A 16365-nucleotide genomic window follows, 5' to 3' on the forward strand; every position below is an offset into this window, starting at 1 on the left:
CCGGATTCATGAATTGGGTGCATTATGGCTCCCCGCCATGAGTCCGGGATTGTAGCAGTTTTCAAAGCGTAATTAAAAAGGTTTGCTAATGTTCCTGACCAGAAGACTATGTCGGATTTAAACAGACTCTGTGGCAGGCCATTTGGGCCCAGTGCTCCGTCTGATCTTGCTTTTGTCACTGCTGTGGCAACCCTTTCTTGAGTCACCCCAAGGTCCTCGTTGGCAGAGTATAGACGCGCAGACTCTCTTGGGGGGCTGTATCCTGTTGGTCCTAGGTGTTCTGAAGACCTGAAGTGGTCAGTAAGGAATGTTGCCCAATCCGATTCTTGGATATTTGCTGATCCAAAGCTCGATGTACTCGGGTTTGACTGGTTGATTAAGGCCCACATTTTTTTTGAGTTTTTATTCTTACTCTCCCACACCAATTTACACCAGAATTGGTTTTCATGCGACTGTTTATCTTTAATCATCGCCAACCTGAACGACTTTTGGGCGGTTTGGTAATGGTTTAAGCATTCACTGTTCCCCGGGCATTTTGCAAGTAGCCGCAAGGCGTTTTTTTGGCTTTCTTAAGTAGTTTTGTCTGTATTGACAGTGTAAACTTGAGATGCTAGATTGGCCTTTGGGCCTGCTGTTTTGCTGGGAAAAGGTTGGTCAAGTGAGAGCAGAGGGTCGACCATGTCGCAATCATTGAGGCATCTTGGTCAATTCCGCCTCTTATGTTGTCCATGCTTTCTTGTAAAATGTTCAGGCTGATATCTTCATTCCACTTGAGGCGCTTTAGATTCTCCGTGTGTATTCCCCGGCAGGTTTGAGGGGCAAGTTTATGGTTCACTGGTTTTATATTGAGGGATATGACCTGGGGCCCATAGTCACTTTCGATTCGTGAGTGGATACGGAAGCTTGCCAGACAGTGAAGCAAGGCTGAGTTACAGATGGTGTAGTCCAGGTAAGATTGCTTACTGCCATTTGTCCAAGACCAGTTAGGAGGTGTGTCATCCGCTGACCTGCCGTTAATTACCACTGTAAAATCGCATCAGACAAAGTTCGCCCAAGCCGCAGTGAGCTTGATTGGACGGTTTAGTTTGTGACACGGCCTCTGTAATCGAAAATAAAAAAGGCCCTTCAGTGTCTGATAATTTGCCTTGGAATAAGTTAGTGTTGAAATCTCCCGTGACAATACAGTCTGCGTTGGGGTGATCCGCTGCTATGTCACTCATAATTTCCGTTAGACGAGCCAGATGGTCTTTTTTTGTGCGCGTACTTGGGTTGATATATACGTTTAGAAGGTAAAGTGAGCGCTGATTCCTCCATGAGCTAATTTTGACCCCGAGTAGCCAGTCTTCGTCTATAGATAATCGTGAAATTGGGCCTTTTAAGTTGTTTGATATGTATATTGACAGGCCCCCTTTGGAGTGACCATAGCGGCTGTCCCTGAGTGCTGGTTTCCATAGCTCAGTGAAGCCAATGACGGGGCATCCTTGTAAGGACCAGGTTTCCTGCATGGCTATTACTGCGTGCTCGCATAGAAAGGAAAGAGTTTCGGAGTGCATGATTTTCTGCTGGAGTCCGCTGATGTTCCAGGAGCACATTAAAAAGGTGGAGTCTACTTGTGGGTTTAGCACAGTTGCTGATGAGGCTACTAGGGAGATTGACTTTCCCTGGGTTTTGTGGTAGGGGCCCCTGGACTCCACTTCGCACGGTCATTCTGGGCTTTTGGTTGACAGGATGGCTGGAAGCCACTCCCATCATTGAGTTGTGTCGACGTAGGAGACCACTGTTGGAGGGGTTTTGTACTGTTCTTCAGGTCCTGACGCGTTTTTTTAAAATCAAGTACGGTCTAGAGTGTTCCTCCGATCTGGTGATTCCAGCTATTCGCGGTGGGGTTGGCTGATTTAATAAGGCAATGGGGTAGCCTGGAGTGGAGTATGGATACACTCGAATGCCCCAGTCCCGCAGGGTGGCCTTATGGTCCAAAAATGCTCCTGCCCAGCTGGCCGACTTAAGACACACCAAGGTGACCTCAGATGGTTGTGTACCTCTTGGAGGAAGAAATTCGATGGATTCAATGTCGTCCGATACCAGGCCTGCGAGCCCCGGGGTACCGTCCGCTAGTTTTATTATGTTCGACCTGTTAAGGATGTCTTGCCGGCCCTTTGATTTGTATTCCGGTGCCAGCAGAATGTAAAAATAAGATGGATCTTTTTTGTTCTCGTTTTTTACACTTAGGGCCGTTTTATTAAGTTTATGAGGTAACAGGCCTGCGTCTTGTTCCTGCTCCTGTTGCGTCGGGCAGTGGGGGGCCTTCCACAGAGGCTGACTGTTTTCATTGAAAGTTGCTTTTTGATTATGAATTGTTTTTGTAAGGTTCGTTCTTGATATTGGGGAGTCCGCCCGTGTAGGAATTGAGGCTAACACTGATTTAGGTTTATTTGACTCAAAACAATGGAGGATCCCCTAATGACGGATGTCAGGGAGGGGGAATTAGAAATGTAACAAGAAAATCCCTGTGTTCTGTAGCAGCCTCTAATTGCTGAGGGAAATTATCCCTAAGGGGTTTCTACAAAAATATTAATATTAAGGGGCGAACTCAACGATAAACCAATGACAGTAAGCAACAAAATTTCACTGTGATTCAGTAATGAGCATATACAAACGAATAGAAATCAAATTGTGATTTATTTGAACCTCCCAACTGGGTTACAATCTAAAATAAATTAAAAACAACTAAAAAAACCTTTTGTGAAAAGGTCAAACATTCAATCTAATTACACTTTAAAAGTATTATCGAGACAAATCAATGTACAAAAACAAGTCATTGATATTGTACATTGATTTGTCTCGATAATACTTTTAAAGTGGAATTAGATTGAATGTTTGACCTTTTCACAAAAGTTTTTTTTAGTTGTTTTTAATTTATTTTAGATTGTAACCCAGTTGGGAGGTTCAAATAAATCACAATTTGATTTCTATTCGTTTGTATATGCTCATTACTGAATCACAGTGAAATTTTGTTGCTTACTGTCATTGGTTTATCGTTGAGTTCGCCCCTTAATATTAATATTTTTGTAGAAACCCCTTAGGGATAATTTCCCTCAGCAATTAGAGGCTGCTACAGAACACAGGGATTTTCTTGTTACATTAGGTTTATTTGAGTCACTATGGGCCCAGTTAAGCTTGGTTCGTCGGTTTTCATCCTTGGCTTTTCTATGACAATGCTGGGCTCGTCTATTGCTGTTAGCACCGCACGTTCGGTTGGATCATGGGAACTCCCCACGATTGGTTGAGAGGTAGATGCAAGTGGGTCCCCTTTAAGGTTGTTGGTGCTGAAATTTGCTGGTGGTGATTGTACAACTGTCTCACTTGGAGCTTTTTTGGTAGCCGCCATTTCAAAGAGGGAAAACATTTTTCGGGTGGGCAGCTGTTGCTTTTGCCCTTATGTTGTTTCTCTGTTTGCGCAGGCGTTTGCGCTCTCTCTTACTACAGGGTGGTAAAGGGACTTGTAGCCCTTCCGATTTAGGGGAGGCCGGGGTCACTAAACTGGCCGTTGGGCCTGTCACTTGATGGTCCGTGCGGGTTGTACGCCCACTTGGGGCCCCGGCGTTTTCGGTCATCGCTTTGGTCGAGTCAGGGCCCGTTGGTGCTGATTGGGGTTGGCTGGATTTTGACTGCTCACTCGGCTGGTTTGGACAAGGAACTTTTCCCCCGCTTGACTTGGTGCCTTTATTTACGATAGCCCATGGGTTAACACGATCTTCGATCGTGTCTGGCTTTTTTTGCGATTGCGAACAGGGGGTTATAGGTGGATTGCCTCCCTTCAGCAGTTTGACTTCTTTAATTACGCCAGTTAGAAAGTCTGGAAGCGAAGAAAGTGAATCGATGATTGGGGAGCAGCAACAGACTGACTGCATGAGCTTTGTCGAGGCTTGCGCTCCTAGTATTAAGTTGTTCAATTTATCAAGTTTATTATCGATCCCTGCCGTGAACAACGCTAGGGTGTTCAAAAGATCGACCTGCACATCCAATTTGTCCGAATGATAATTTAATGCGTTGACTGTTTGTTGGAAGGTTTGAATAAGTTGAGGCCAGACTCCAGTTACTGTGGGTACTTCTTTGTTGGGCTTTAGGTTTGGCAAATGATTGGCGGGGTTTTGATTGTCTTTGAAGAAGAATGACAGATCCGCTAAAAGCTGGTCGTTAGGATCGGGTTTTTTGGCCGATTTTTGTGGAGAAGTCGTTATTGCTGCTGGTGGTGAGAATGCAATATACTGGGGACTTGACACGTCCGGGAGCTCCTTAGGTGTACTTTTGGTTTGAAATAAGTGAGACAGTTGAGGAATGATATTATGCTCCTGCGTATATTGTGCATGGATTTGTGCAAGGGTTAGTTGACAGTGGGGAACCATTGTTGGTTCCTTTGGTACGACTGGATCTTGTCGAGGGGATGATATTGGTGTTACAAGTTTCGGAATTTGATCTGTAGAAGAACTTGGGTTGAGCTATAAGCTCACCGGAGAGGGTTGCAGAGGGCGTACTCCTTGGATGTCCTCTGTAATAGGTGAGAGTTGCTGACCGAATTGCGGCTCTACGTAGTAACTAAAAAGGTTTTGTTTGAAGCTTGCACCCCCCAGCCGGGCCGGGGTCAAGTCGTTAGTTGCTGATCCAAAAATGTAGACTCCCGGAGGTTGAGTTGACTCCTTGGTTTTCGTTGGCCACCGTAGTGGGGATGGCAGTTGTAAGGTGGACATACTAATTTCAGCCTGCTGGTCCGAGGCTACAAAATTGGTTAACTCCTGGGGCTGGGACTTTGAAGGAGCGTTGGTCGTGGTTGGATTTTTTTTTAAAGTAGTCCAACAAGTTCGAGGGTTTTTAGGCATTTGGCATATCCATACTCTTGCCTTTGAGGCTGGGGTTGCAGCAGCCCTCTGGCGGAGGTTTTGCTGTAATCACGGCTTCCTGACAGGCCCGGGGGGGCTAGTGGTTACCCAGATGAAGCTCTTCATTGATTGCTGGCTGTTTGGATTTCCGCCGTTTTGGTGTCGCTGTGGTCTTTCTTACTTTCCCAGATCTCATATTGTTAGTTAGTTTATTGAGACTGATGCTGTGCTGGGGTAGCTGTGGTGACTGAGGCGGCTAGAGTGGCATTGCCAGAGCTGTTGAGAGTCTGAGAAGGGTTGCAGTACCTTGAAGGTCTAATGGGCCTGATGATTCAGATGGCTCTGATGAGTCTGGTAATGAGTCTGGGAATGCTGACAACTCTGACGTCGTTGGTTGGGTAGTGTTGAGCTGTTAATTTAGGTTCCGGACAGTCGGCGGGCTTTAAGTTGTCCTGTCTGCGAAGAGCAGGCCGGTAAGTTGATGGCCACAAAAGTGCACTTTTGTGGGCACATCCCCCGTCGTGGACTTAGTCGTGGCACCCCCCCCGCACTTTTTAACTTTTCCCAACCCCCAATGTTTGACCGTGATGACCTCCACACACCGCGCCACTTGAACCTGAACCGGGCTGGACCAAACCGGCTAGGCGGGGAGTCAGAACCTCGCCACTGTGTTAACCCCCCACCAGATGGGGTCACACAGATAGCGAGGGGACAGTCGACTCAACCGGTCTGCCGGAGAGCCAGCCAGACGACGGTCCGAGCAGGCAATGAGGCCGGCCGTCACTCGGCAAACTCGGGGGAGGGAGGGAGGCGGGGGGAGCAGCCCCAGAGCTGGAGAAAGAAGACGGCTGCCCACACGGCCGGCTAGTTAAGCAGGTGGGTGAAAGCGGCACAGGAGCGGACGCTGACCAATGCAAAGGAGAGGTACCTACGAGGCTGTTGAGGCTATTGAGCGAACGCGGCTGACCAGGGCAAACGCGGGTTGTACCCAACAGAGGGAATACTTTGGCATGCGGCAACGTGCGGTTCAGGACGGAGGGGGTGGGGGGGGCTGTGCAAAGGGATACGGCCGTTTGAGCTAATCAACCATGCACCCCGCCCACTACCGACAACGACAGCGGCGTGGGCAATGGAGACGGTTGCACGCCTATCCCCACCCTCACCTTCTCCCGCACTTTTCTTATCCGCTTACCGGTATGCCACCGCTGTCTCCCGGTCCCGGTCTTGGCAATGCCTGACGGAGCCAGGAATCGGCTTCTTGGCCGCAGCAGCTCGCAGCGACGCACCTCGCCTCAACCCCGCTGCGGTCTCCGTCCAGCTCCGCCTACCTCACCTCACAACGCTCGGCTGACGGCACGTCCGGACAGGCAGCTGCAGTTCCGTTGGTGGGACGCGGCCGCTGAGTAAACAGGTGTAGGGAGAGGCTGTGATTCAAAGAGATCGGCGTGAAAATACTAGCGGTATGAGGTGGCCAATGCTGGTTGCATCACAACTCTTTTTTTCCCTTATACTTTAAGGCAACAAGCGCTGCTGTGCAACTGTGCAACAGATGTAAAAAAAAAACATTTGCAATGCAATAGGTCTTGCATTTACGAGAGATTAAGCTATTGGTATTGTAAATGACAATGCCTTTTATTTATGTTTTAAAAACCAACACGTAAATAAAAGCCATTGCCACTTACAATGCAAATAGTTCAAACTCTTACAACTGCGAGACCTATTTCATTGCAAATGCTTGTTCAGGAAGAGATTGATCAGGCGCAGGTCTAGGATAGAACAAAGGGCTACGTCCTTCTTGGGCACCAGAAAGTCGCTGGAATAGCAACCACAACCTACTTCTGATGCCAGAAACCTCTTAATGGCTTCCTTGGGCAAGAGAGACAGTACTTCCTGACAGAGCAAGGAGAGGAGGTCCTCCGCCAAGCAGTCGTAAGTGGGTGGCACAGGAGGAGGTGTAGTCGCAAAGGGAAGGATGTAGTCCCTTTGGACGATTTGCAAAACTGTTAGCATCACAGTAATGCGCGTTCTAGGGTCTGCTTCAGCCAACCCATGGTGCTTGCGTAAGACCCTGTGGGCTGTCTCTTGTACCCGTGGTGCTTGTCGCACCCGTATGTTTCGCTGTGGCAAACAGCATTTCTCACGTGCTGGTGCCCGGTATGTCCTGCCCAGATGCTTTGAATGCCTTAATGTGCCCTTAACATGCTGTTTTTGCTTAGCACATGCTGCTGTCACAGTTCCATATAATATGCCATATGTTTAAACAGCACTTTGTTTTCTTTTTAGCAAAAAAACATTGTGGGACTTCATTTCCCAGATGCCCCGGAGGGCTTCCATCATGGGTGTGGCTCCGCCCATAATGGGGGGAGGCCCGCCCTGGGAGAGCTATGTGGCCTTGCTTGGAGCAGGAGCTCTGATGATCCGGTCCCCTTCGTACGCCTGAATTGTTCCTGAGGAGTCTTCATGCAATACAGGCAAGCTCCCAGCACTTGAGGACATCACGTGTGAAGGGTAATTCATAACATTTGATCCTCCGCTGGCTTCCACTGCATATGAGAGGCACACAGATATTCCTGAAAGCCTTCTGTCGCATGTAACAGAGCAGGATGTGCTCTGAGCGGTAAGCCCTTTCCGATATACAAAGGTGATCATGCATATGTTGGCAGTGCGGAGCGTAATGCTATTCACTTGTTAGGCTCCGTTTTCAGTAACAGCATTTCTTTGGAGTCTCAGGCTCGAGGCTTATCCAGCTGAACTTCTCTGGCTAATTATCACAGGCGCGTGATATGAAGAATGCAAAAGGCATTACTTTGTTTGCGGAGATTAAGAAATACTTTGAGTAGGTAGTGCGGATAACTGTCATATAAACATTCAGAATGAATGTGAGTGCATTACTGTGCTGATGACTGTAAATTAGTGTGAGTGCATTACAGTGCTTTTAATTGTATTACTGGTGTCAAATGTGAGCTCTTTGTGTCTTCCATGATTAACAAGGTGCATCAGTGTAGAGGCTCTGATCTGAAGAGTTTATGAGAGTTAGGCTCATCAATGTAACAGATCTTTGTGCATTGTGCTATTTTGTTGGACTAACTATTTTTCTTTCAGATCTCCTTCCCTGCTGTTCCGTTCCCACCGCCTGACCACTGATCCTATTATTATTATTATTATTATAGCACACGGAGGTAGAGGTGTCTGGAGGTGGGCCATAAGAGCCTCCTACAGACCCTGAGGAAGTGATCATTTTGACAAAAACTCAACAGTCCGATGTTACTCACCACCAGTGGTGCAGGTGATGGGGTATCCTGCCTCCCACTGGATGCCTATGATGGTCGGAGGTCAATTTAACAAGGTTTGGAGGCTGCCGTATTGGACTGACCTGATCTCTAGCTACTTGCCCCACGTGGTTTATAAGACCTACGCCCTCAGCCACGAAAAGGCTGTGGAGCCTTTTGGCTTTGGCGGCTGGGAGATTATATGGACGCAGTTGGACACCTTCTGTTGCCACAAATAGGGGCGGAAGGTGGACTGTGGATCAAGAAGGGCCATGGACAAGGACTTGGCCATAGCTATGCTGTCCTTAAAGAGCAAGCACCGAATCACCTTCTCCAAAGAAACGAGAGCAATCAAAGAGCATGGCCACAAGTGAGGCTTGAACATCCCGTGAAAAAACAGTAATTCTCAGCTAGGAGTGGCTCCACAGGCCCACTGACATTATAATCGATATGCCCATTAAGTTGGTTGCGTTGAGTCCACATTGTATAGTGAACTTCGCTGCGCCTCTCCCTTCAGCAACAGCTTGGGAGAGTATAGCTCGGGCCTCCTCCTTAGATCATGGGCAGCACCTGCGCAACCAAATCCCAGATCTGATGAGAATATTGTCCAAAAAGACGTATGGTGTTTACCATGCGAAGGTACTGCTTTAAAGTTTCTGGATCCAATCTGTTGTCCGTGGAATATTAAAAAAAGATGAGGAAATCGGCAGTAGAAGTATCCATCAGAAAAAAAAAATGACATCAGCATGGTACTTCTTACATGCGGCTCAGTTTCTAAATTCTGGAGTGGAACATAGTCAACACTGAGTAGCACGGCATCATCTACCAGTACGGAGGAGCATTGCTTTTGAGTTTACCAGATCCAATCTGGCACCTGGGAAAATTCACAAGGTGAGGAGTCTGTTAGAACTTTCTATGAGAAATTGGCTTTTCAATGGAAAGTGCGTCTGACCCATAGCAACACAGTAGCCACTTACATTATGTAATATATTTCTAAAACAAACCCCCTCCTTTACTTAATTCTCTAGTTTGCCCACCCTTTCCTTGTAGTCAGAATGTGTCAGTAGGTGATTCACTTTACAGATCTACGCTATTCAAGTGCCTTTATTTATTTATAAATTGAAGTGTGCTGTGCTGTATGCCAGTTGAAATCATCAAACAAAATTTGGACCTCCGAAATACCTTGAAATATTTTTCACACGTAATTTAGTTCTCCACGAACAGTCAACCTATCGCTTCTATCATAGGTTGTCTTTGGGACAAACATGAAATATATCTCTTTGCACAAAGTGTCCTCAACTTATTGCCAGAAAAATTGTATTTACGCTCATTACACGATTTCAAACTGATGACAAAGGAGTGTTCCTTGTCAGACAGACTGGCCAACTGCTGATAGGCACACTGCTATTTGTACAAATATTTCTATAAAGCAAAATGTAGAGGTCGGGTACCTTTCATCAGACCAATTTTACAACAAAACAAAACCGGGAAAAAAACAACCCAGCATTATAATGGCAACACACTGCATCTCTCTCTTAACCCTCACAGTCTACTGGGAACTAGTTCTAACTTCTTGGTGGGTGTGGGTGTTGATGGGTGGCTGGGGCATCCATTGCCAGAAACTGGATGCAAATCATTTTACATTCAGCATGTAGTTATTTGCATTAAAAACATATACAGACCTGGAATTTTGGAGACTTATTTCATCTGTAGGGGTTTCCTCATTTTCCTTATCATAGTTCTGCTCGTTACCATTTAAAAATATTAACTGTCCGTCTGACTTTGATTCCTCTTGTAAAGCAGGCTCTATGAAGGTGAAAGAAGCCATAATTTACCTCTGAAATTGTATTTGTTAAGTGTATTTCACATTTCTCCCTATAAAGATATATAATTCTAATATAGCACCCCATTGTCTACCTGAACACAAAATGAAGATAGACACTAATTAAGTTAACCACAGAAACATTTGGTGAAGTATTTCAAGAAAGGAGAGTACTTTAACAAGGCCAGAGTGCATATCGTCAATATCGTAAAAAGTCACATATTTCGAATACCTCTGCTCATCAGTTCAGGGAAACCAAATGCACTTTAATAAATCTTTTTTATTGCCATTTTACAAACATTCTAAATACTCAATTTCTTTTGAAAGTGGAACAGCGATGCATCTTCATTCCAAAATGGAGCAGCACATAAAAAGATACTGAGGTGCTGCCCTATGCTGTCCTGGTATGGGGTAGCACCATCATCACTGAAGCCCATACAGAGTTATTTGCTTAATATGGGTGTTGATTCATAACCGCCCAACCCAGAGGGTCAAAAAACACATTAGGCGTGCTTGCATGTTAAAGAGCCACTATTATATGCTAGCATGAACTGCTTTTCAGCTATAAAACTGTTCGGACAACATCAAAGTGTGTATCACTATTAAAGCCGCACAGTTTTACGTTTAAAACTTTTTATCGACTTTACTAATAAAATAAACAATACAAGTACTCTCTCACCTACATTCATCGGCCGGTGAGGACCTGTATTTGGAAGGAAAAGATTTAGCTAGGCAAGGAGGAAAGAGATAGGAGAATTAGATAATCTATCTGGGTGTAATGATGGCCTTCAAAGTATAGACAGACGGCGTCACCAACACATAAAATGGAAAAGAGTATAGAGCCAGTGCCCGGGGAAGTCAATCAACTGTTTGAGATAGGGGCGTGAGGTGCAGGACGCCCATGTCGGCTCTAAGATTTCCTGCGACATGAATCGTAGGTATGGTCCGCATGTTTTATCAAATAAGGGCATTTTATGCTCTACGGATGCCGTTAGCTTCTCCATGCCAAGGAGATCCCAGATTTTGTAGAGCCAGTCTAGATGAGTGGGTTTTTCGGCAGAACCCCAGCAACCGAGAAGGCAAAACCTTCTTGCTAGCGCATAAGGTCAGAGCAATGGCTCGTCCTCTTGTCAATTTCAAAGGATATGTCACTGCATTCAGAAGGCCCAGAAGTATGTAGCTTGGGTATTTGAGGAGTTGAGTATCAAAGCTGTCCAGCACTTCAGTCCCATAGTATTGAAGCTTCGGTCATTGCCAAAGAAGATGCGTTCATTGCGTTGATGTTACCACCTGTCCACAACCTCTCCAACGCAGTGCATCCCCATCTTGCTCCCATTGAGCTGTTCGTGAGGGGGTATAATACCAGTAGTGGACTATTTTGAGGAGTGTTTCTTTACCTGACGAATTATTTGTAGAGGAATCAGCACGCTTGTGGATGTCTAACCATTCCTACGGTGTGAAGGGACATTCGTGTTCTTTAGCGGGGGCCTGAGAAGTGTTAAGAAAGGCATAGATACCAGAAATAGATGTTTGTTTATATTTCTAGTGAGAAGCTATTTCTCAAATGGCAATAAGGGGTGGCTAAACGTGGACGAATGGCAGAATGGGTAACCCAGTGGCGGATAGCCAAATAATGACAGTGGGCAGCAGATTGGATACCATAGTGCTGCTGTAGTTGAGGGAAATCCAATGGTCCTGCGAGATCGAAAAAATTGCCTATTTGTTTGCAGTTGGCCTTTGCCACTGTATATTGCTAGATTCTAGACATGCTGGCGGAAAGTCTAGATTGCCTAATGAATGGCATTTGAGGGGATATGCGAGTGGATAATCTTTTTGGTATCTATACCTTCTCCCAAGTTCAAATAGTCGCTTTAACAACCGGCGAAATGTAAACCCCCGGAGATCTGTGACGTTTGGGCAACCAGGGTATCTTCCAAATGTGGAGGCCAGCCACCGCCCGATTGATGAAGCACTAATGCTTCTCCAAACTAGGTCTGGTCAATTCCACTATGTATCGAAGCTGAGTGGCCTGATAATAGTGAGTGAGATGTGGAACAACCAAGCCACCTTCTGCTGGGATAGAAAGGCCTGCTTTTTAGCAATATGTGCTTTCTTACCCGACCAGACAAAAATTTCTATAAGGTGTTGTAGTTTGTTCAGGGTATGTGAAGGGGGTAGCAAAGGCAACGTCTGCATAACAAAATCTTAGGCACCAGGGTTATCTTAATACCTGCCAGGTGTCCAAGCCAAAAGAGCCCATAGCCCCTTCAGTTCTGTATTTTAGAACGTGCTTTAGACAGAAGAAAGCTATAATTGTCTTCTGTGATTTGAGTAGGTGTAGAGTAAATGTGAACGCTTAGATATGTTCCCCTCTATTGAGCCCAAGAGAAGGTGAAGAGGTTTTTGAGGTATGGCTGGTCGACCCTTGAGACTGTTAAATTAAGAATCTGCGATTTCTGAAAATGTATTTTGAATCCAGAAGCCTTATAAAGCTCTTTAGCTCCTCCATCAAGGGGGCAATGACCGGAGTGGAAGTGTCAAGGCTATCATGACGTCGTCAGTGTAGAGAGCCAGTGTTAAGCCTGGGGGTCTCTAGTTGTCAGAGGTAGGTACCAATGTCCAAATAGGGACACTTGCTTCTAGTCAGGGCAAGGGGGATACACTCTTTAGATAACCCCTGCTCACCCCCTTGGTAGATTGGCACGAGCAGATAGGCTTATCAAAGGCAATGTGTAACGTATTTGTACCAACACTAACAGTAACACAGCGAAAACACCACTAATGGACTCCACACCAGTTTAGAAAAATAAAGTATCTAAATCTAAACTACACAAGACCAAAACGTCAAAAATCCAACATACACAGTTCAAGAATATGATTTTAAAAGTGTTCTAGGGTTTGCATCAAAATAATCCACAGTTGCGTCACGTTTAGCCCAAAGTACCTGTACACCTTCTGGAGTACTGTAAATAAATAGGGCTAATGTACCCGGTCAAATGCCTTTTCAGTATCCACTGACAGTAGAAGTGTAGGGACCTTGGAACATTCAGTTTTGTCCAAAAGGTGATACACGCGCTTGCCATTACGTTTGGGAATAAACCCCTGAACGTAATTGGTGCGAATCTACAAGGCCTTGCAAATATGTTGCCAATCTGTTCGCCAATATGGTGGCAAAAATCTTGGCATCGACAATTAATAGAGAGATTGGCCGGTATGATGAGCAATGTACTAGGTCTTTGCTTGGTTTAGGCAGTACCGCTATGGTAGCCAACTTCATGGTGTCCGTTATGGCAGCTAACTTCATGGTGTTCGTTAGTGAGCCCGCAGTACTGAATGAGTTGTATAATCGAGTAAGTATGGGAGCAAGGGAGGGTGCAAAAAGGTCATAGAAATCAGGTGTATAGCCATTTTGTCCCAGTGCTTTGCCTGATTGCAAATGAGAGATCACTGCCAGCACATCATCCATTTTAATGTCCTGATCTAGTTGAGATGCAATCTGTGGGGTAAGTGCTCTCTAGTGACCTGCGTTAAACATAGGGTATGATTACCAGGTCATCGGCAGAATAGAGTGTGGCATAGAAACGTTTAAAGGATTGGGCAATTTGCTCGTCTTGACGTAAGCGTTTGCCCTGCAACTTCTCAACTTCAGTATTCTGCCCTATCCATGTCTAAAGCTGTAAGCTATTTGCGTGCAACTGTGAATTGACTGCAAATTCTATGTGAGCCTGATTGTTTATGCACCTCTTCCAATTCTTTCACCTACCCTATAGCGCTGTTCTCTTGTCCCTTCTATTCCAATTTAGGCAGGCTTTTAACGCAAGCAATCAGCCGCGTAGCACAGCCTTCAGTGCATCTCAAAGGAGTGCTACACGAGTGTCCGGGTTATCATTAGTGTCTAGGAAATAATGGATTGCTTCCTCTATCTCTAATGTGGGCCTCAGATGTTAGGAGTTCATGATTAAGGTGTCAAATACGACATTGTGGGACTAAGGTGGCAACCTCAAGACAATGTAAGTGGGGCATGATGGAGAGAGCAATTGTACCGATATCAACCACGATGGTGGATGCCGGAAGCCATGGGGTTGTGAAAAAGAGACCAATCCTGGCATACATTTGATGCACAGCTGAAAAAAAAGTTATTGTCCCTATCTACTGGATGATGTTTGCGCCAGGCTTCTGTAAGCCCATTTAAAGACATTTGGTCGAGGCCCTGGGGAGAGAAGGTGTCTGTATGTCCCACCCGTTGAATGGACCGGTCTAGATTAGCGGCGAGAGTTAGGCTGAAATCCCCCCCCCCCACTAAGGACTTCGTGTCAGCAGTAGTCATTACCTGACACAGCACATTAAGAATAAAGGCCTTCTGATGGTCATTCGGGGCATATAAGGTAGCTAATGTGCATGTGAAGGTCTGTATAGTAATGTGAAGGGCTAGAAGTTGACAAGGACTTCAGCTTGTGTTTGAAAAACACTGCCAGGGCAGATGGAAACCAGGAGAATTGCCACCCCAGCTCGTTTCCCTGTGCATGAAGAAAAATATTGGCGATCAAGCCTCCTAGATTCCAAGCGCCTCCAATCTCTTGGAGTAGACAAATGGCACACTTGGATTTCTTCAATATAGAAAGGAGAGCCAAGCATTTTGCTGGTGCGTTGAGGCCCCGAACATTGTACCGAATATTTTGAATCATTAATTAGGTTATAAATATGGGCAGCGACAGGGCCCAGGTATGGCAAAGTGGTCTTGAAACAAAAGCGTGGTCAACGTAGTGTTAATGTATGAAGGCTGTAGCCCGTAGTGACCCTAAAATAGACCGGGAGAGTAGGAATAATAAAAAGAAGAGTAAGGAATGACAATGAACAACAAGAAAAATGCGGTGTCAGAGAGAGATTGCAAATGACAATGCAACTGGGGTCCACGTCGCAGCAGCCCGGAACAGTCGAACATCAATCAGCACAGCATAGAGCTGAATCTGGAACCCGGGCAAACCATTAACTAATACAGTAAAGCATTCAGTCTCACAGTTGCCTGAAATGGAGTGGTTATATGATAGCAGTGCCGTGGGAGCGGGGAGGGACAATCAGTCAGTTTCCAGGTCAGATGTTTTCTCCTGGTGTTTGAGTTGACGGATGAGGGCCACTCTCTCCTGGTGACTTTCAACTTCCAAAGGCTTGATCGATTTTTTTGTCTGTTCGCGTGGAGCGTCTTGAATTTGTTGAAGAGTGTGAGATGTGGCGCTGGGCGGAGCAAGTTGATTCAGTCTCTTGTAGCGTATTCATGTTCAGCAGGGTTTTGGCTTCTTCTAAGGTGCGTACTGATATAGCAGGTATAAACTTCACACACTAGCTAATCAAAAGGACATTTATTTGCAAAGCAGCAGCATATGGAATATATTTTGGGTTTTAAAGAAGGTTATAGTGGGTTTTACCCAATGCAAAAAGATTTCCCCCACACAAAATAAAAAACACACCATGCTATTACCCGTGCATCAAAGTGCAGTTGATAGAGCGTTATAGAAAGTGAAGGCCTACTGAAAAAGGTAATGCGAACCTATAAAAAGTGCCTACTGTTGACAAAAAAATAGTTTTTTACTTATAGTCCTAGCTCTCCTTCAAGGAAAACACAACTGATGTTGTAAGCACCGAAAAGTCTTCCCTACAAGCAGGTTCCCAGATCACTTTATAATATTTATACTTTTCACCTTTTGTTACAAAAGCCAAACGGACAGATGAAACATATTTGTAATAGGAAAATTGGGCAATGTAGCAAGACTGGCATTTTTAAGGAACACTTTTCCTCTAATGCGCTATTCACACCCAACAATCAATTGTTGCTCCAGTTGTATGTTTAACAAGACACACTATACATAAGCTAGCAAACAAACTTCTTACTGCTTCCATTGGTGCAGGGTGAGGGTTGGTTATGGTTTAAATGTAGAGCCTCATGATGGAGAGCTAGGATTACAAGTAACTATTCCTTCCCCTTATGCAAACTCTATTGTTAATCAAAATCACAGATTAGAAAGCTGATTCCTCATAAGGGCGGTTAAAAGAAAAAGAAAAAAAAATGCTTTTAATCAAAGGGGTGCCTCAGAGAGCCGCGACTAACTTGGACATCTACAATTTGTGTCATTACTAATTTCTTGTGAAAGTACGAACAGACTTCCAGGTAGCTGCTTTACAAATTTCTCCAATATGAATTCTTCATAATAAACTACTTGCAGAGGTGTTGTTACTAGAATGAGCTTTTGGTTTACAAGCAAAATCTGAATAGATTTCTAATAAAGCAACACAATGCAAGAGACTGTCCATCTAGAGCACGGGTACTCCTAGTTCAGCCCATGGGCGGCAAGCGGCCAGGTAAGCCTTCCTTGGCGGCCCGCGGACTTTGCAGACATCGCAC

General features: G+C 45.3%; 1 protein-coding gene across 12 annotated transcripts in view; it reads right to left on the reverse strand.

The window, feature by feature from the left end:
- Positions 1 to 16365, reverse strand: part of MAP7D3 (MAP7 domain containing 3) — a 1012878-nt gene that overhangs the window by 159317 nt on the left and 837196 nt on the right. For all 12 annotated transcript variants that reach the window (XM_078688596.1, XM_078688591.1, XM_078688590.1 and 9 more), the window contains one exon: positions 9829 to 9952. In XM_078688596.1, coding sequence (XP_078544722.1) covers positions 9829 to 9952 — 124 coding nt within the window. The remainder of the gene's footprint in view (positions 1 to 9828; positions 9953 to 16365) is intronic.

This window comes from Lissotriton helveticus, chromosome 4_1, assembly GCF_964261635.1.
Source record: "Lissotriton helveticus chromosome 4_1, aLisHel1.1, whole genome shotgun sequence".
NCBI lineage: Eukaryota > Metazoa > Chordata > Amphibia > Caudata > Salamandridae > Lissotriton > Lissotriton helveticus.